At 35.0% G+C, this 20,998-nt stretch overlaps 3 protein-coding genes and 1 pseudogene across 5 annotated transcripts; all 4 read left to right on the top strand.

Annotated features, from left to right (window-relative positions):
- Nucleotides 1–1,266: 1,266 nt before the first annotated feature.
- On the top strand, nucleotides 1,267–1,983 carry LOC125189259 (uncharacterized). Its single transcript, XM_048086552.2, has one exon. It carries the CDS (start codon nucleotides 1,267–1,269, stop codon nucleotides 1,981–1,983), a length of 717 nt encoding a protein of 238 aa, XP_047942509.2.
- Nucleotides 1,984–2,074: 91 nt separating this feature from the next.
- Nucleotides 2,075–4,579, top strand: LOC125186090 (rust resistance kinase Lr10-like; annotated as a pseudogene).
- A 1,607-nt stretch (nucleotides 4,580–6,186) lies between these two features.
- On the top strand, nucleotides 6,187–9,054 carry LOC125188024 (LEAF RUST 10 DISEASE-RESISTANCE LOCUS RECEPTOR-LIKE PROTEIN KINASE-like 2.4). Its single transcript, XM_048084755.2, has 3 exons — nucleotides 6,187–6,898; nucleotides 7,589–7,621; nucleotides 7,816–9,054. Exons 1-3 carry the CDS (start codon nucleotides 6,226–6,228, stop codon nucleotides 8,916–8,918), a joined length of 1,809 nt encoding a protein of 602 aa, XP_047940712.2. The 5' UTR covers nucleotides 6,187–6,225; the 3' UTR covers nucleotides 8,919–9,054.
- Nucleotides 9,055–9,855: 801 nt separating this feature from the next.
- Nucleotides 9,856–20,010, top strand: LOC125188022 (rust resistance kinase Lr10-like). 3 transcript variants are annotated; one of them, XM_089058357.1, is made up of 6 exons: nucleotides 9,856–9,962; nucleotides 15,632–15,844; nucleotides 15,933–15,982; nucleotides 18,095–18,298; nucleotides 18,581–18,613; nucleotides 18,815–20,010. In XM_089058357.1, the coding sequence occupies exons 2-6, from the start codon at nucleotides 15,636–15,638 to the stop codon at nucleotides 19,921–19,923; spliced, it is 1,605 nt and encodes a 534-aa protein (XP_088914483.1). In that variant the 5' UTR covers nucleotides 9,856–9,962; nucleotides 15,632–15,635; the 3' UTR covers nucleotides 19,924–20,010. The 3 variants fall into 3 exon arrangements, with proteins under 3 accessions (XP_088914483.1, XP_088914484.1, XP_047940707.1); XM_048084750.2 differs by lacking the exons at nucleotides 9,856–9,962; nucleotides 15,632–15,844; nucleotides 15,933–15,982 and having other exon boundaries at nucleotides 17,228–18,298; XM_089058358.1 differs by lacking the exons at nucleotides 9,856–9,962; nucleotides 15,632–15,844; nucleotides 15,933–15,982; nucleotides 18,581–18,613 and having other exon boundaries at nucleotides 17,227–18,302; nucleotides 18,783–20,010.
- The last annotated feature ends 988 nt before the right edge of the window (nucleotides 20,011–20,998 follow it).

Here is a 20,998-nt window from a genome sequence, read left to right as displayed (position 1 = left end):
TAACAGTGATCAATAAATGATCGCATGTTCTTAACTTATATATTTAACATTTTAAAGCTACATATTTAATATTTCCTCACTCTTTTTTTTGCAAATATTAGAATTCCTAACTCTAAACAAATAATACTCCGCACTATCTTATAATATTAGTAGAGTTTATGATTCTTATTACTTTTAATTATTAATCAATTAGTAGTAGTTGACATGTGGTATATTAAAATAATCTAAAATGAGAAAAGTAGATTCATCCAATTATTTTTGTATTAAATTAATAATTTCTTTGATTTTTAACATTTAAAACAATAGATTTGAATCTGAATAAAAATTAATTGTATTTTCTTAACTATATTTTAAAATTAAATAGTTATATTAAAATATTAGACGCCCTAGCTTAATTAAATAAAAAATATTAAATTTAGTTAAAGCAAAGAAAAATAACAAAAAAATTGAAAAGATAATGAAAAAATAGTATATTATTTTATTATATAAACCAAATTGAATAAGATAAATGTTTAATTTTTTACATATTTTTTCATATACTATTAAATGAATGATTTCATTGTTACTATATTGACAAAATGTTTCAGAAAATTTAAGGAAATAAATAATTTATGAAAGAATAGCACAACGTAAAATCTATTTGAAAAAGCATGTGATGCTATTTAAGTAATCAAATTATTTTACAATTAAATATAATAATTTAGTTATGTAGTGTGTTAATTAATACTGGTAATCTAAATTACTAATTTTTTAATTAATTGTTTTAAAAATTTACACGACAAGAATGGTTTTGATTGAAAAAATTTTAAATTCATTACTCTAGTTGCATGATTAAGTTTATCTCCAATTAACATATATGCATTTAGATAAGAATAATTAATTTGGTTAAATTTTCCTTAATTAGGTATATATCTATTTAATACTTTAATGTTAGGGTAAATTAGTCACAATGTTATTATGGCTTGGAGACATTATTTCTCTAAATCACTACTCTTTAAAGAAATTTTATAATTTGAGATGGGATATTTATAAAGGAAACTGAAAAAATTGGAAAAATTAAAGTACAAAATGATAGATAAATATATGTCGAGGAGGGTCATTTGCCCCTTACCCCTCCCAAGTAGCGTGGCCCACCAAGACTATGTCTCTCTTAGCCAAAGTCTATTAAACTGTTTTATCACAACAATCGTCACTACAAAAGTAGATCAGATTCAGAACACACCTTGTTTCGATTTCTCTCACAAACTTAACCTTCATTTCTCTTACATGGCTGTCCTCACGTTGTTGCTTTTCTTGCTCCCTTTCCATCTTCATCTCTTCAAAGCTGCCGATTCCACATGCCCACAATACTTCAACTGTGGAAAGTACAATCTCACGTTCCCATTTACGAAAGCTGATGATCCCGGCTGCGGATTGCTCACCGTTGATGGCTGTGATCCCGATCGTGCATATCCAGTGACTAATTTAGGTGGTGGAAGTCTTGGTTTTGCTATTTTGGATTATAATTCATCAGAGCCAAACAAGATGGTTATTCGTGATTATCAGCTTGAAGCTCAATTGCTTAACCGCAGCTGCTTTGCCTTTATGAACCAATCCATGCTTCGATCGCCTTCTATTTCCTTCTCATTCTCTCCTAATCTCACCTTGTTCCCCTGCTTAACTGATCCTACTGATAGATCTAGATTTCATGATGATTTCGTAAACTATAGCATGATGGATTGTCTATACTCCGTGTACTATAAAATTCCAGCATCCAAGGACAAAACTGTTGCTCCGGAAGGATGTTCATTAGTACAGCTACCTATGAATTCCAGTGGAAACTTGGATGATTTGTTCAGCATGGTATCTTCTAATTTTAATCTAGAATGGAATGTTTCTGATGAATGCCTTAGTTGTTTTAATGCGGGAGGCCAGTGTCTTACCGCCAACAATAACAGTTTCTCCTGCAGAAAAGGTACGTCTGTCTCCAGATTGAGTTATTAGTAATTATGTGAGTTATCATTTGATTACAATCCGTGTTCAAGTAGTATTTAATTATAGTAAAAAATGAACTTCCATGACACCAAGACTAAAAATTTATAACGACGTTGAAAGAAATGACGAGTACTGTTGTTCCACCTAAATCTCAAGGCTAATGTTTAATTTGTTTGTAGAGGATACGAGAATTCGAAGGATCCTGTTCATAGGTATGTCCCCTTTAACCATGTGAAAGAAAGTATCTTTCTTTCATTCGTACTTGAACTTAGGGTGAGCAAAAAATTCAAAAGAAGATAAGAAGAATTACCAAATTTAAGGTTTTGGATCAAACTCTCAATATAGAGTATTATAATTAAACATATCAATACAGTACCTTGAGTATGCCAACATAATTTTGAATTAACATTTTATAAGTATTATGTTGACATATTATGATAGTTATATTGATATTAAACTGCTTCTCGAAAAATACATAAATTCAAGAATTATTTTTCTAATTTTGACATCGGAATATATACAAGTGAGATCTGGATATAATTCTTATAAAAGTATCTTTAATTTAATATGTATTGTGAAAAAATAATTTTAATTTAGACAGTTATATGCATTTAAAGTTTTGAGATGTTTTTAAAAAATTAATTATAAGTAATTTGATGTTGGTTGGCATAAATACCTTAATTGATATTTTTTGTTTACTGTATTGATATTCAGAGCAGAATGATAATCATGCCCCATGATTTGAAAATCTAATGTCTATTATTTAGTTGTAGTTAGCAATTTAGGGTGTGTTAGCAATATAACACACTTCATATTATGTACAGTGTATACTATAAATATATAAGGTGCATTATAATGCTAACTTTTTTTTATATTGCTAGTTTGTTAACACATCAACAAAGTGTATTAAAAATATCAACACGATCACATAAACATATAAAAATAAATTTGTGTTGACATTTTAATATACTGTGTTGACATTTTAAATATCAATGTCAACACAGTGTGTTAAAATATCAACTAAGTGTAGGTTTACATTTCAATGTCATTGTGTTTTTCGATTTTAGGTTTTTCAGTTTTATGAAATTTCATATAATTTTGATTTTTTCGGTTTAGTTCGATTTTTGTGGAGTAGTTCCGTTTTCAATTTTTTGGTTTTAATTTTTCAGTTTTTTGGTTTCGGTTCAGTTTGGATTTTCTACTAGATTTGGTTTTTCGATTTTGGTTTAGTTTAGACAAAATTCAAACCGAAACCCGAATGCTCACCTCTAGTTGAACTTCAATGTGATCACCGATAATCATATTGTTTTCATTTATTACATTCTTCTCACATTCATCAAAGCAACAAGTTATTTTTTTTTTCTTTTTTTTTTTGTCTCGGCAGGTGGTATGGCTATAGTCGCTCTTACATCCTCTTTAATGTTTATATTCATTTTCATTCGCATGAAACGTGCAAAGGAAAAACAAGAGCACGATAGAGACATTGAACTCTTTCTCAAGAACAATGGAAATCTTGTACCACTAAGATACAAATACTCCAGCATCAAGAAAATGACAAATTCATTCAGCGAAAATCTAGGAAGAGGATGATTTGGTAGTGTCTACAAAGGACAGTTTCCAGACGGCAATCTTATGGCAGTTAAACTCCTGAATGAATCAAATGGAAATGGGGAAGATTTCATGAACGAGGTCGCCAGTATTAGCAGAACTTCTCACGTTAATATTGTTTCGCTTTTAGGATTTTGTTTCGAAGGTTCTAAAAGAGCTCTCATTTATGACTTCATGCCTAATGGATCTCTTGAAAAGTTCATTGGCCACAATGCTTCCTCGTCTCAAGAATCTTGGTTAGGATGGGAGAAATTGTTTGAGATCGCTCTTGGGATAGCTCGAGGGCTAGAGTACTTGCACCAAGGTTGTAATACGAGGATTTTGCATTTGGACATCAAGCCTCAGAACATTCTTCTGGATAAGGACATGAATCCAAGGATTTCAGATTTTGGGCTTGCTAAACTGTGTCCTAACAGATCAAGCATAGTCTCTATGATTGTGGCAAGAGGTACTAGAGGTACTATAGGATACATTGCCCCTGAAGTGTTTTCTAGAAACTTTGGAGAAGTCTCGTACAAGTCTGATGTGTATAGTTATGGAATGTTGATTTTGGAAATGGCTGGAGGAAGGAGAACCATTGATCCGGGAGATGTTGATTGTTCAAGTGAGATATACTTCCCACACTATCTCTATAAGCAGCTAGAGATGAATGCTAAAAGAGATGGCGATCTTTGTGGAACAATGAATGAAGAAGATGTGAAAGCCAACATGTGAAGAGAAATTTGGCAATTGTAGGGTTGTGGTGCATTCAGACAAACCCTAAGGACCGACCATCGATGACAAGGGTCGTAGAGATGTTGGAAGGGAAATTTGGAAGTTTGGAGGTTCCACATAAGCCTTACCTTTACTCACCACCAAGATCACCACAAAGCTTTACAACCTTTGAATCTTTATAATATTTTGCTTGAATTTGTATGGAATTTGATTAAAATTGTAGTGTAATAATATTGGAGCTTTGTTGGTTGATTGCATATCATTTGCCTTGTAGAATAAAAATAATACTATAGTAACAGAAAAGGTATCCACGTGTCCATATTATATTGGTGGATATATTAGGAGATGATTTAACAAATGTTGTAGGTGATCATTCCCGGAATGATGTGTTTGTTTGATAGCGAAATTAAAATTCACCAAGCAATTTAATTACTAGTACTATATATAATTGCAATTGATACGATGGATGGATGCATGCAGAGAGAGAAATAGGGAAAAGAGGGGAATTAGTTAGCAGTAAAGAGTGTCGGATTATTTATCCACAGCACCGCAAAGAAGACAACAGAGGATCCTTGCCGGCGTCGTCTTGATGGCTAGGCGTAATATAATGTGGGAATTGAAGACATGGATAACCGTGCATTCACCATTGAAAGGATTAGTATCTACACTAACACCAAGTCAGTTAGCCAAGGCCCTAATGGATTCCATAATTAATGTTGTTTGAGTTGTTAAATTTGCTATGGATAGTCTTCCATAAATTAATGGAGTTATAATACTATATGCAAATAGAAAATCCAAAACGAAAATAAATAAATAAATACTATAAAAGTCAAGTAATATTAAAAATCCTAACACCAAGTCAATTACTATTAAATTATAGTAACATCAACTTATTACTGTGGACATTTATTACATTAGACATCTTGCATTATCATACTAATAAATTCGAATCCAATTGTAAATCAATCACCTAACCTGCATGTAGGCCTGCTTATTCGGCCGGTTCCGGTTCTACCCGGTCCGGTTGACCGGGTACCCGGTTGCAAAATCTCATAAATCTCGGAACTGGAACCGGATCAGGTTTGGAACCGACCAGGTAAGAACCGGCCGGTACCGGTTTCGAACCGGAACCGATTTGTAGTTTTAATTTTAATTTAAGTATACTAATTAACGAACAGATGTTTATTGTTTACCTAATTTTAATCTGACACCAAACTAGATTTAACTTATATATAACAAAAATTACATTATCTCCACTTAGCCCACGAGTTGTCTGTGATGTCAAACCAGAATTACGGTATATTCTTTCGCATGTTTCCTCAATTAGTAACCTCCACCCCTCTAAGAGCTTTCACGATCTGTTAAAATTATTTTTGTTTAAAGCACTCAAAGTATAATGGTAAATAATGATCCAAACACATAAATTGGAAAATTATATTGTCAAACCAAGAGTAGCATTTATTTTAAGCAATATCAAAGTAGCAAAGGAATACATTCAGTAATGCTAAAGAATCAAAACCAACCTTGATAATAATAAATGAATTACCGTTAATTACTATAGTTCAATTTTATTAAATTTTTTTTTAATTTAATATATATTATTCGGTTCCGGGTAAGAACCGGTCAGTTCCGGGTAGAACCGGAACCGGAATTTATGAAAACATTAGAACCGGTACCGGAACCGGATTCTTTGGTTCCGGTTCTTCGATTACCTGATCGGTTCTGATTTCGATTCCGGGTACCCGAGAACCGGAGAACTGGCTAAGCAGGCCTACCTGCATGTCTCTGAGCCTCACACTAGCCACAAATATTTTCATTATTAAGATTTTTAGCTTAAATTTCTCAATATCAACTGTATATTACAATGAACTCCTTATCTTCCCATTTTAAATTCAATAATATGTAAAAGAAGGCCTAGAGAGAGAGAGTATGGCTGTTTCCAATCATATGATTACGTTGTTAGTACTATTCCTACTTGTTCATCTTCTCAAAGCTAATTCAAAATGCCCAAAATCCTACGCCTGCAGAAACTTCACTCTAGAATTTCCCTTCACCACCAGCAACGATCCCGACTGCGGAATATTCACAGTCGATGGCTGCGATTCTCAAATCGGACATCCAACGCTACGCACAGCAGATCCATCATCTTCGTTTCAAATTCTGGATAAAACATCCACAAATGCATTCCTGATTCACGACGGCGTGCTTCAACAATTACTGGGATTGCCCACGTGTTACACTGTCGGAAATATGTCGCTGCCTAAGTCTCCCTTTGTCTCATTCACATTCTACCCCAAACTCACCTTCTTCGCATGCTATAATCAAACTCCCGATCATCAAATCAGCGACTATTTCAAAAGCTATCGCGTCTTACGCTGTAACATCTCCACCGTCTACTATGTATTTCCGGAAACTCGTCAAGCTCCGGTTGTCCCTTCAGGATGCTTGGTGGCTCAGCTACCTATCAAGTCCGACAGCTCGCCTTTCTTGACGGCTAACTTTACTCTAGAATGGAAAGTTTCTCAATATTGCTCTCAGTGCTACAAGGGAGGAGGCCAGTGTTTAACTCACAACTACCGACAGTTCTACTGTCGAAAAACAGGTATACTATTTGGTGATTTTTTTTAATAAACGAATCAAAATAGAAAACATGACTATGATTCATAAATGAATACACTAAAATCTATTGTAAGGTGAAAATTTATGACTTGTATATGCATTTGAAAATCATACAGTGGAAATCTGTCTTTTACACTAAGCAAATAAATGTGGAACATGAAATTTATACTTACAAATAATAAGTACTTAATCACCATATTTGATGTTATTTACATTTCAAGAAGTATCATTAACGTTGTGAATAAATACGCGTACATGCACCGGATTTTCATCAAAAATTATATAGGGTGCATTTGGTACCATAAATTGAGAGTATAAATTCAGAATTTAATTATTTAACTCCAATTCCATTATTTAGGAGTACCATAAAAATGTTAAGATTACGAACTAAATTTTAATTTCAAATCCACTCAATCCAATAATTTGAATTCAATATAAAAAAATATTTAAAATTCCAAACTATACATATATAAAAGACGAGTTTTGGGCAACATTTTGAATATTTATACACTTTGGGAAAAATTTTAAATATTTATAATCGTAAAACTAACACCTCACAACCACACACTGCATACAACATATACACTGCACACAATGAACAACATTGTACACATAACACCCATAGTGAAAATCGATAGCTTGCAATTAAGGCTAATGTTGATTTTGTTTGCAGGAAAAACAGGATTTTCAAAGACAACTTTGATAGGTAATGTCCAACCGATCCACTTTACAAATCTTTGATAAGATCCCATTTTCATTTAAATCCTTTTTTTCATAATCCATTAGTACTACCTATATTCCATTGTATCCTTTTGTTTGAATGTGGTCAGCATACCTCCTAGGTCATTACATTCATATGATCAGATCAGATTCATCAAAACAACATTTTTTCCTCGACAGGTGGTATGGCCATAGCCGCTCTTTCATCCTCTTTGGTAACCGCATTCGTTTTCATTTGGAGGAAGCGTGCAAAGGCAAAACAAGAGCGTGAAAAAGAGCTTGAACTCTTTCTGGAGAAGAATGTAAATCTTGCACCAATGCGATACAAATACTCCAACATCAAGAAAATGACAAACTCATTTAGTGAACACTTGGGAAGAGGAGGATTTGGTAGTGTTTATAAAGGAAAGTTTCCCAATGGCCATCCTGTGGCAGTGAAAGTCTTAAACGAATCTAATGAATATGGGGAAGATTTCATGAATGAGGTTGCAAGCATTAGTAGAACTTCCCACATTAATATTGTTGGGCTACTAGGATTTTGCTTTGATGGTTCTAAAAGAGCTCTCATTTATGACTTCATGCCTAATGGATCACTTGAAAAGTTCATTGGAAACAATGCTTCCTCATCTCAAGAATCTGGGTTAGGATGGGATAAATTGTTTGAGATCGCTCTTGGGATAGCTCGAGGGCTAGAGTACTTGCACCAAGGTTGTAATACGAGGATTTTGCATTTAGACGTCAAGCCTCAGAACATTCTTCTAGATAAGGACATGAATCCAAGAATTTCTGACTTTGGGCTTTCTAAGTTGTGTCCGAACAGATCAAGCGTAGTCTCGAGGATGGTGGCAAGAGGTACTATAGGGTACATGGCCCCTGAAGTGTTTTCTAGAAACTTTGGAGAAGTTTCATACAAGTCTGATGTGTATAGTTATGGAATGTTGGTTTTGGAAATGGTTGGAGGACGCAGAAGCATTGATCCGAGAGATGAAGATCGTACCAGTGAGATACACTTCCCCCACAATCTCTACAAGCAGCTTGAGTTGAAAGCAGAAAGAGACGGTGATCTTTATCCAATAACGATTCAAGAAGAGGAATTCGGTGATTTTTTTTGTGGAACAGTGAATGGAGAAGATGAAAGACAACATGTGGAGAGAAATTTGATAATTGTTGGCTTGTGGTGCATTCAGACAAACCCTAAGGATCGACCTTCGATGACAAGGGTCGTAGAGATGTTGGAAGGGAAATTTGGAACGTTAGCGGCTCCACCTTTGCCTTACCTTTAGTCAACCACCAAGATCAGCACCAAACTTTTCAACCTTAGAATATTTCTAGTAGTTTGCTTGAATTTGTATGGAAGCTTTATTAGTGTAACAATAACTTTGTTGGTTGATTGATAATTAAGCATTGGCTTAGTAGAAATTAAGTGTTAAATGTCACTGTTAGGAAAATTAAAAGACAATATTTGGAGAACTTATACCTCCAAGATTAATGGGAGAAGCTGCATGAACTGACACACTTTGCTAAATTGTGTCCGAACATATCAAGGATAGTGAACGATTCATATCTCTATGATTATCCATATAGCTCCAGAAGTTTGCACATCATAACAAAATCCATGAGCAAGTAGGTATCCAGCAGCATAATCTCAAGTATAGACTGTATAGTGCAAAATGAAGTTGTAGATTTGCAGAGGATTTGTCATGAATTGGAGTTGAACAGCTACTGATTTTCTGAGATCTCATTATTGACCATCATACTAAAAATAATTATAATTTTGGGAGAAATATATGCTATCCAACTACATAGATATTATGCGTATCCTTCTAAAATAAATACTTATGTAATTTCAAATTTACAAAGTCAACTGGATAGTAAATAAACCCAGAAAATGTTGCAAATATTATTACTCATGCGATTCAAATTAAACATGAAAATACAAAAAAATTATGGGTCCAGTATTTAATTTGCATGGCTGTTCCAACCTCCATTTCCTCTCCTAATTTCAGTCGCATTCATCCAAATTTGCATTTATTTCCACCTTGACAACTTGTTTGCTCTATTAATTTTAATTTGTTGTGGTAAATGCACTAAAATTCTAAACCATATGGGAAATGGAATGAAATCATTGATTTATTTATCATAAATACTAACCACCACATTTATATGTGACAGATCAATATGTTAGCAAAAGAATGCACTCGTTTTTCATCTACTTTAAACAATGAATTAGCTAGACAAGATATATCGATTTTAACATCCAAAATAATCAGCTAAGCAAGAACAAGAAGGATCATCAAAGAATGGCAGCAACTGAACAAGATACAAAGGTGTTGTGATCAATATGGAGATCTTTTGCAATAATTAAAAGATATATGCTGTTTTATGCATTTTTTGCGTCCCTTGTATTTTGAATGGTTAGAAATTTGGGCTTCCACATTACTAATTTAATGTGTATGGCTATTTTTCAGTTGCTCAATTAAAGTGATCTATTAAAGATTAAAGTTTGGGCTAAAGTGTATTTATTTGTTATGGAAATAAGTGTAGATACCATATGCGATTTTCTATTTGATGAGGGATCGAATAGAAAATAAAGTTTTGGTCCCCAGACGTCAGAAGAACATTCGATATCTTTGTATTCTCTCAGTAGACTATTGCAAAGAATGTCTCTGATCGTTTGGAAGATCCATAGCCGCTGCAAAGCAATTCCATCGTTCAATTCTAGATGGATCAAGGTATGCTTCCGCTCTACAGTTTATGCTCCTTCTCTGTCGTTCTCGGTAATCCGTAAATATTAGGGTTTATGGTTTATGGATCTATTTGGAGATCTGGAATTGGAAAAATTAATTGTGGTTAATGTCTTTGTGATTTTATGGATATACAATCACGCCTACTATGAATTGATTGTTTATACACTTCATGCTTTGGAATTGATTTTGTGAATTTGCGTGGCCTATCCTTCTCTAACCTTCTCTCCCATAGTGGGTTACAGTTTTGCGTGCGACGTGAGGAATTAACTTCCTTGTACTTGTCGTGGGTGTTTATTAAGTTCATACGCCTATGTGATTTTTTATGGATATGCAAACATATAATGGTTGTCTTTTGTGTTTTTAAAGTATATGCTACGGCAGCCGCTATGAGTTTGAATGCACGCATACCATATATATGGGGGTATAATGAATTGATAAATATGAATCATGTTAACGCGTTTCTATGATTTCATATTTGTTGTGATAAGGAAAATTATTGCTGGTATTTTCTATAATTTTGGTTAATTCAGTTTATGCAAGGAACCTCGCAATTTGTATATTCTTGTCCAAACTTATTATTATCAAAATGATATGAATTGTTTCAAAGACCCAACATGCAATTTTTTTTTGCAAAGTGATTAAGGTTTTCACTCCTGCATATTTTGGTGAATTCATGAATTACAGGATTTGTGTTTTGTGGATTTGTTTGGTGGTTTTGATGTTGCTTTTGGTTATTTATGGTTATTGGTTACGTTCTTGGAAACATCAAAATTCAGATATTTTGTCGATTTTAGTGAAAATCGGATTTGGAAAAATTATATGAAATCCCATTAGGAATCAGCAATTTGCGATTTGCTGGGGAGTTATAGGGCTGGCCGTCAGGATTCAGCGACTTGCTAAGTTCACGAGGTACGCGAACCCAGTGACTCGTTGGCTGGCCACTATATTCCGGAAAATTATCAACGACTTGCTTGCAAGCGTTTGTATTCAGTTTTTAAAATTTTAAATTCAATAATTTTGGTGCATCTAATGTTCCTTTTAATGATGTGTGTATTTTGATGCGGATATTAGTCGGTCCAAAGGAAGATTAATATTTGGCACGAAATACACACTTGCATTTGGTGATAAATACGTGGCAATTATTCATTTTTCATGTAAGTAGTGTGATGCCCAAAGGTGGACACTATTTGACATGATTTTATTGTCAGTGTTTGATCACTATAAGGAGGTTGCCACTTGCAAGTTCACATTACTGTCAAAAGACATGATGTGGATGTTGTGCTCGGAACCTCATAATGTTTTACTAATGTTCAAAGTAGATTAGTCGAAGCAAGACATTGCAAAAGTAACCTCTCTTGTCTAGACTTCTTTATTGCGAATGTTAGGACGGTGATGTGTGTGTGTATTTTAATGCGGATATTAGTCAGCCCAAAGGAAGATTAATATTTGGCACGAGATACACATATACCTGTGGTGATAAATAGGTGACAATTATACAGTTTTCGTGTAAGTAATTGTGATGCCCAAAGGTGGACATTACTTGACATGATCTTATTGTCAGTGTTTGATCACTACAAAGAGATTGTCACTTACAAGTTCATATCACTGTCCAAAGACTTGATATGAATGTTGTGTCGGTACCTCGAGATGTTACATTTTTATTTGAATTTTATTATGTGAGCATGACAATTATTTCGGTTTTGGTTCTCTATTATGTCATGATATTTACTTCTACAGCTTCTTCCAACATGAACAATATGTTAGTGTTGAATGGGTCAAATTTTAATGGATTGGAATGATTATATTCTGATTGCTCTGGATTGCATGGATCTGGATTACGCGGTAAGGATTGAGCAACCTACTTCTCCTACGGACGGTAGTACTTCTTATGAAAGGAGATACTATGAGAAGTAAGAACACTCGAATCGTGTAAGTCTACTGATCATTAGGTGTAGCATCCCAGAAGCCTTTCGGGGCACTGCATCTGAGTATATCGCTAAGGCCAGTGAATACCTTGCCAAAATTAAGGAACGTTTTGTGAAAAACATTAAGGCTGAGACAAGTGTGATTGATCTCAATAAAGTATTAGAGCAAGGGCAACATAAGGGAGCATGTTCTGAAAATGTCTCACGTTGCTTCACTTAAGCTTGAATTCTAAAGACTTGTTTGTGCATTTGGTGTTGCACAGCTGGTCGGTATCTCAAGAAATAAAGTAAAGGGCATTAAGAGAAAGTCTATTGAGAATGCTACTATGGATAAGGGTTCATCACAAAAGAAACAACATAAGGATAATGATAGTTGTTTCTTTTGTGGTAAACATGGATATAAAAAGAATTGTAAATATCACGCTTGGCGTGCAAAGGAAGTTACAATTCTTGTTTTGGTCTGTTCTAAAGTTAATTTGGATTTAGTCCCTAATGATATTTAGTGGGTAGATCCTGGTGCTACTACTCACATAAGGGTATCAGTGCAAGGCTGTCTGAGCTACCGAAAGTCAATTGATGGTGAAAGATACATCTATGTGAGACATGACAAATCGGTGGAAGTAGAGACTATTGGGCATTGTAGATTGTTATTAAAGACTGAAATTATTCTGTCATTGAAGGATACTTTATTGTACTGTCTTTTAGACAAAATTTGGTTTTCATTTCTGCTTTGGACAAATTTGGTTTCTCTTGTTCATTCAGAAATAGTAAAGTTCTTCCTTCAAATAATTCTAGTATTGTGGGCACGGTTTCCTTAAGTGCATATAACAATCTTTGTATGCTCAATTATGTTACTTTATATTCAGAAGCTTTACATGTTGAATCAAAAGGGACTAAGCAAATTAAATAATTAGAATTTGGTTAATTTATAACACAAGTGTTTTGGTTATATCTGAAAATAAAGGATTGTGAGACTTGTGTCATATGTTGTATTGAATACACTTATCTTTTCAGAACTTGATTTGTGTGTTTAATGTATCGAAGGAAATCAGACCAAACTTAAGAAATTAGGTGCATGCCAATAGAGCTATACATTTTAGAATTGATATATACGGATATTTGTGGTTCATTCACTTCGGTTTCTTGGAATGATCAACAATATTTTATATCATTCACACATGAATATTCTTGTTTTGGGCACTTACATTTAATTTATTAAAAGTCTGAGGCTTTAGACAAGTTCAAAATATTCAGGGCTGATGTTGAGCTCCAACTCAACAAAGGCATTAAGAAAGTCAGATCTGACTGTGGTGGCGAATACTACGACAGAAATGACTGCTCAGGTGAACAATGTCAAAGACATTTTGCCTTCTATTTGGAAGAGTGTGGGATCGTCGATTTGTACACTATGCCGGGATCGCCTAGTGGTGTAGCTAAAAGACGAAATAAAACTCTTAAAGATATGTGAAGGAGTATGATTTATCATTCTTCATTGTCGCATTCGCTTTAGGGAGAGGCATTAAAGACTGTAGCATATATTCTCACTTTGGTCTTCCAGAAAAATTTAGGGGTTTTTAAATTTTATGATCCCACAAAAGGAACTAATTTTTTGGGACGAGAAATATAGTATTCCTTGAGGATGTTGAGTTTGGGGGGAAGAATGTGTTAAGGAACATTACTTTTGAGGAGGAGTCTGTATAGACACCTACTACTGGTTCTGACAATGATCAGGTATCAATTACTATCATTGAAGAAGAAGCATATTAAGAACCTCAAGATGATATTGTTGTAAACATTCAATCTCATGCGGGTGATATCATTTAAAGTCAATCTCAACAACCTAAATTAAGACTCGTCAATGGTACCACAAATTTTATGAAGTAGTTCTTTCATTTGGATTAAGAATGAATGCTATTGATGGTTGTGTGTATCACAAGTTCAGTGGGAGCAAATGCATCTTCTTTTGTATTTGGAATCGAAAGAAATAATTTTCGATAATGATATGTTGCACTAACACCAATAATTTTCTCTCGAATAAATTTGAGATGAAAGATCTTGGGGAAGCCTCTTTTGTATTTGGAATCGAAAGAAATAATTTTCGATTATAAAAGGTGCCTAAAGTATTTGAGATGCATAATTGCAAGTAAAGAAATACCCCTATGACTAAAGGAGACAAACCTAGTCTCATTCAGTGCCCTAAGATAAATCTTGAGATTTAGAAAATGCAGAAGGTTCCATATACTTTGGTGATTGGGAGCCTAATGTGTGCTCAAGTGTGTATAAGACCCAATTTATTTTTAATTGTTTATATGTTGGGCAGATATTTCAATAACCCGATATGGATCATTAGGAAGCAGCAAAACGGGTTATGAGATATTTATAGAGAACTAAGCATTACATGCTCGCATAAAAAAAATCGGATCATTTGGAGAGATCTTTAGGCATTTTGATTCTGATTTTGTTAGATGCCAATACAGTAAAGGATCCATTTTATATTACGTGTGTCTGTTGGCTGTAGAGCCATTTCGTGGAGAAGTGCTGAGCAAACACTTGTAGCTACTTCTGCCATGACAACAGAATTCGTAATTTGTTTTGGGACATCTAGTTAATGAATATAACTGTGAAATTTTGTACACATTTATTTGGTGTCATGTGTTGCCCAAGTGGGAGATTGTTAGAAATTTGGGCTTCCACATGACTAATTTAATGTGTATGGCTATCTTTCAGTTGCTCAATTAAAGTGATCTATTAAAGATTAAAGTTTGGGCTAAAGTGTATTTATTTGTTATGGAAATAAGTGTAGATACCATATGCGATTTTCTATTTGATGAGGGACCGAATAGAAAATAAAAGAGTTTATATTTAATATAAATATAAGCTAGGGTTATGGTCCCCAGACGTCAGAAGAACATTCGATATCTCTGTATTCTCTCGGCAGACTATTGCAAAGAATGTCTCTGATCGTTTGGAAGATCCATAGCCGCTGCAAAGCAATTCCACCGTTCAATTCTAGATGGATCAAGGTACGGTTCCGCTCTACAGTTTATGCTCCTTCTCTGTCGTTCTCGGTTAATCATCATAGAGAGCTTTATGTAATTGTTCATTCAATTATTCCAACATGAATGTCGTGAGAGGAGATCAGGAGTTGAGAGAATTTTGTTTGGGAATGAAGTTAAGGAAACTTTTATATTGGTATTGATTTGGACTTCAGATTCAAAAGAAGTGTTATGCTCATGAGTTGTTTTCTCTATGGTTTTAGTCTTAGCCATTTGAATGGCATTTCCGGTATGGTTAAATATTTATATTGAATTCCATGTGTTGTAGGACGATGATGGGAATGCGGAGGCAGCAAAAGTTGGTCCTGAACATGTCCCAGCTTTTGATTGCTGGTTCGCAAGCAGGTGGTTTGATTGGAGTTTCAGGCCAAAATATTGTGAACTTGAGGAATGCCTGTGGAGCAAGTATTACTGTTGTTTCTCCTAACCAGTTGCCTCCATGCGCATCGGCCCATGAATCTGACCGAGTTGAACATTGCTTGTAATTAGAATCCCAACTTAATTACGAAAGCAGTTAAGATTTTATGTTGCTTCTGAATGCTTTTCACTAATGCTCCTTATTTGTGCAGGCCTGACATGTCAAATTCTCTCTTCATGCCCCTGGCCTACACACGACCAGGTATGTCCTTGCATTTGTGAAGTCTAATTTCATTTTTCCAAAAGTATGCATGACATCAAGGTTAATCATCCAAATCTGATATTACTCGGTCTTTAATATTCATATTTCATCGAACGCAAAAGTCATATATGACTGCAGTGCGAAACATCACAATATATGAATGAAAATGGAGTAGTTGATATTTGTAGGTGTAGCGGTCCAAGTCAACTGTATATTGAATAGGGGTTAGATCGAAGACATTGACATGTAAGCTGTTTTCTTTTTCCGTTTATTAATGCTGTGTGTTTTGTTGAAAGAAAAATACAACGAATTCGCCTTCTAAAAATTCTTTTTATCTGATTGAAAAATAGTAGAAATTCAATAAAGGTATATAATTTGCATTTAGTAAGGAGTTTGTGAATCATGATAGATCACTGCGAAAAAGTTACTAAGAGCATCCGCGGTAGGCTAGCCATCGGCTAGCCGATCGGCTAGCCGAACCATTGGAGTAGGCTAGCGGGAAATCGGCCAAAATTTCGGCGTGGGCTAGCCGATCGCGTTGCGCTGGCCGATGCGCTGGCCGGCATTGTGGCGTGCCGATCGGCCAGCGATCGGCCAGCGCTATTTTTTAATTTTTTAAAATTTTTTTTTTTGAAAAAATATATAATGTATTTTTTAAATGTTTTTTTATGAATTTTTTTAATTATGTAATTTTTAAATAGGCACACAGACGACGGGCTAGACCCAATACAAATTTAAGACCTAAAACAGCGAGACCCCCGTTCGGCTAGCGGCAAACTATAATGGATTCAAAGCATACTAACATTTGTTAATGTATTTTTTAATAAATTAGTGAGGAGTAGAGTGGGGCGGTGGCTCGTGTGTTGAAGCCCGGATTTTATTTTATTATGTAATTTTTTTTATTTTTGGTTAATGTACTTTTTTTATTTAAATAAAATTAACGAATTTTTTCAGTATATGTGTCGTAAATTTAATTCCGTAAATGTAGTATATTTTGAATTATTTTTATTGCGGCTGGCCTATGGCTAGCCTATGGCTGGCCTAAATCTGATGTGGCAGGTGGTTTTTTTAGTGTTGCTGACGTGGCAGGGGAGAGAATGGCTGGCCTATGGCTGGCCTACCGACCATTGCGGATGCTCTAATATTTTAAGAACACAAAAATCGAGACACAATTATTTGAAAAAATTTAAAAAATAATAACAACAATTCAAATCAAGGATGAATTAACATAATCTTTCTAACAATAAAAACATTTTTTGAAGCTTTGGAGTGGTATATTTGGAAACGCACGCTAATTGCATTAAAAAATGTTCTTAATGACTTTTTTTTGTATTGGATGGAAGAATTTTGTTATATTATCTTAAAATGTGTCAATTATTGGAATTTTAAAAAAATTTGACCAATTAAACGGCAAAAAAATAAAATAAAACAATTACTAATACATAAAACCACTTTGTGAGGTAGTATTATTTCTTGATAGAAATTTTAGAATTAAACTTCTCTCATTAGAAAACAGGAGATTAAATATCCTTCCAATAGCCTCCTTTTAGCAAAGTCCATCAGAACAATCTTATTGTGATAGCCAAATCTAGGAAAATTAAATGAGAAGACAGAACACAAGTTGTCTGGATTTGTGTTACATGGATGCCATCACGCTGTTGCTTTTCTTGCTCCCTTTCCATCTTCATCTCTTCAAAGCTGCTGCTTCCACATGCCCACACTCCTCCGTCTGTGGAAACCACACTCTCAAGTTCCCATTCACGAAAGCTGATGATCCCGCCTGCGGATTGATCACCGTTGATGGCTGTGATTCCGATCCAGTGATCCATATAGGTGGTGGAGATCTTGGTTTTGCTATCTTGAATTATAGTTCATCGTCAAACAAGATATTTATTCGTGATCGTCAGCTTGAAGCTCAACTGAAGAACCGCACCTGCTTTGCTATTACGAATCAATCCATGCTTCGATCGCCTTCTATTTCATTCTCATTTTCTCCTAATCTCACCTTGTTCCCCTGCTTAACTGATCCTACTGATAGATCTAGATTTGATGACTATTTTGTAAACTATAGCATGATAGATTGTCTCACCCCCGTGTACTATAAAATTCCAGCATCCAAGGATAAAACTGTTGCTCCGGAAGGATGTTCATTGGTCCAGCTACCTATGAATTCCAGTGGAAACTCGGATGATTTGTTTAGTATGATAACTGCTAGTTTTACTCTAGAATGGAGTGTTTCTGATAAATGCCGTCGTTGTTTCAATGCGGGAGGCCAGTGTCTTACCGCCAACGATAACAAATTCTCCTGCAGAAAAGGTACGTCTAATGCTGGACTTCAACATCTACCAATTTTAAATTCTTGGAGCGGAATGGAATGAATATATGAATGAAATGATGTCTTTTTTCCATTTTCATTATATTATCCCCTGCATTCCATCGTAGCAAGCAAATGAACATAATGGAATTAGAAACCGAATCACATTCCATTCTATCATACGTCCAACAAGGATCATAAAGTTTATAACGATGTTGAAAGAAGTGGTGAGTTTACTGTTGTTTCACCTAAAATCTCAAGGCTGATGTTGAATTTGTTTGCAGGAGATACGGGACTTCGAAAGAACTTGTTCATAAGTATGTCCCCTTTTACCATGCGCTGCTAACATATTCTCAAATTTTCAATCCTTCTCATTATCAATACTAACTATGATGATCAGGGATCAATAATTTCAAATCTATATGCAACTTCATTAATAGTAGTATCTCTCTTTACTACCATTCTTCTTGCATTCATCAAAACAAGTCTTTTTCTTTTCTTTTTTTTTGTCTCGACAGGTGGTATGGCTGTAGTCGCTGTTACATCCTCTTTACTATTTATATTCCTTTTCATTCGGATGAGACGTGCAAAGCAAAAACAAGGGCATGATAGAGACATTGAACTCTTTCTCAAGAACAATGGAAATCTTGCACCGCTGAGATACAGATACTCCACCATCAAGAAAATGACAAATTCATTCAGCGAAAATCTGGGAAGAGGAGGATTCGGTAGTGTCTACAAAGGCCGGTTTCCAGATGGCCGTCTTATGGCGGTTAAAGTCTTGAATGAATCAAACGGAAATGGGGAAGATTTCATGAACGAGGTCGCCAGTATTAGCAGAACTTCCCACGTTAATATTGTTGCACTTTTAGGATTTTGTTTCGAAGGTTCTAAAAGAGCTCTCATTTACGATTTCATGCCTAATGGATCTCTTGAAAAATTCATTGGCAACAATGCTTCCTCGTCTCAAGAATCTGTGTTAGGATGGGAGAAATTGTTTGAGATCGCTCTCGGGATAGCTCGAGGGCTAGAGTACTTGCACCAAGGGTGTAATACGAGGATTTTGCATTTGGACATCAAGCCTCAGAACATTCTTCTGGATGAGGACATGAATCCAAGGATTTCAGATTTTGGGCTTGCTAAACTATGTCCGAATAGATCGAGCATAGTCTCTCTAATTGTGGCAAGAGGTACTATAGGGTACATTGCCCCTGAGGTGTTTTCTAGAAACTTTGGAGAAGTCTCTTATAAGTCTGATGTGTATAGTTACGGAATGTTGGTTTTGGAAATGGCTGGAGGAAGGAGAACCATTGATCCGAGAGATGCAGATTGTTCGAGTGAGATATACTTCCCGCACTATCTCTACAAGCATCTTGAGATGAATGCAGAAAGAGATGGTGATCTTTGTGGAACAATGAATGAAGAAGATGAAAGCCAACATGTGAAGAGAAATTTGATAATTGTCGGGTTGTGGTGCATTCAGACATACCCTAAGGACCGACCATCGATGACAAAGGTCGTAGAGATGTTGGAAGGGAAAATTGGAACTTTGGAGGTTCCGCCGAAGCCTTACCTTTTCTCACCACCAAGATCACCACAAAGCTTTACAACCTTTGAATCTTTATAATATTCTGCTTGAATTTGTATGGAAGTTGTGTAAAATTATAGTGTAACAATATTGGAACTTTGTCCCCCCACAATTTTTTATATCAAACTCTCAATTTGATTCAATATAACGCGGGAAATATCACTTGCACAAAGTCGTTAACTGCACATAGAAGCATAGCATGAGCTTTTTTTTTTTATCAAAATAAAAGGCAAAGGTGAGTCTATTGATCGAGGTTAAGGTGAGCCTACTGAAAGAATAATTGCACTTTATAGAAATAAGTTGAGCCGACAGCGAGCTATCCAAGCAAATAATATTGGAAAGCTTTGTGCCTGTGTGTACACACACTATCCACAAGTACGTGGAAGGTCAGCGAAACGGATGTGTATAGCCCAGTTCGACATGAAATCCAAAGTTTGAGCTTTAAATAAAGCGGTAGGGAAGAAATACTCCTACAGTCCTTACTTATTAATGTCATTTCAAATTTGCAAAGTCTACTAGTGGGGTTACACGAGTCAACCAAAAAAGGATAATAGTAAGTAGGGGTGGGTGACTGGTTCTCGGTTATTCGGTTAACCGAGAACCGAACCGGAAATACAAGTCAGTCAACTAGTTAATACCGTGTGGGAGTGGGAGTGGGACAAAGACAATGACATACTTAGGATTTAAGATTAAATGAACCCAGAAAATGTTGCAAATATTATTACTCATGGGATTCAAATTAAACATGAAAATACAAAAAAATTATGGGTCCAGTATTAAATTTGCAGGGCTGTTCCAACTTCCATTTCCTCGCCTAATTTCAGTCGCATTCATCCAAATATGCATTTATTTTCCATCTTGACAACTTGTTTGCTCTATTATTTTTCATTTGTTGTGATAAATGCACTAAAATTCTAAACAATATGGGAAATGGAATGAAATCTTTAATTTATTTATCTTAAATACTAACCACCACATTTATATGTGACAGAGCAATACGTTAGCAAAAGAATGCACTCGCTTTTCCTCTACTTTAAACAATGAATTAGCTAGGCAAAATAATCAGCTAAGCAAGAACAAGAAAGTATCATTAAAGAATGGTAGCAATTGAACA

This window comes from Salvia hispanica, chromosome 5, assembly GCF_029641045.1.
Source record: "Salvia hispanica isolate PSC_SH4W2 chromosome 5, Shi_PSC_v1, whole genome shotgun sequence".
NCBI classification, from domain to species: Eukaryota; Viridiplantae; Streptophyta; class Magnoliopsida; order Lamiales; family Lamiaceae; genus Salvia; species Salvia hispanica.
Note: the sequence above shows the minus strand (reverse complement) of the source record. Positions and strands in the feature narration are given on the sequence as shown.

Bases quoted from the DNA above. Each gene is read 5' to 3' on its own strand.
- LOC125189259 (XM_048086552.2), top strand. From the start codon at position 1,267: ATGGCTGTCCTCACGTTGTTGCTTTTCTTGCTCCCTTTCCATCTTCAT.
- LOC125188024 (XM_048084755.2), top strand. From the start codon at position 6,226: ATGGCTGTTTCCAATCATATGATTACGTTGTTAGTACTATTCCTACTT. The intron at 6,899-7,588 runs GTATACTATTTG...TTTTGTTTGCAG, and splicing joins GTTCTACTGTCGAAAAACAG to GAAAAACAGGATTTTCAAAG. The intron at 7,622-7,815 runs GTAATGTCCAAC...TTTCCTCGACAG, and splicing joins TTCAAAGACAACTTTGATAG to GTGGTATGGCCATAGCCGCT.
- LOC125188022 (XM_089058358.1), top strand. From the start codon at position 17,584: ATGAGAAGACAGAACACAAGTTGTCTGGATTTGTGTTACATGGATGCC. The intron at 18,303-18,782 runs GTCTAATGCTGG...CATCAAAACAAG, and splicing joins TTCTCCTGCAGAAAAGGTAC to TCTTTTTCTTTTCTTTTTTT.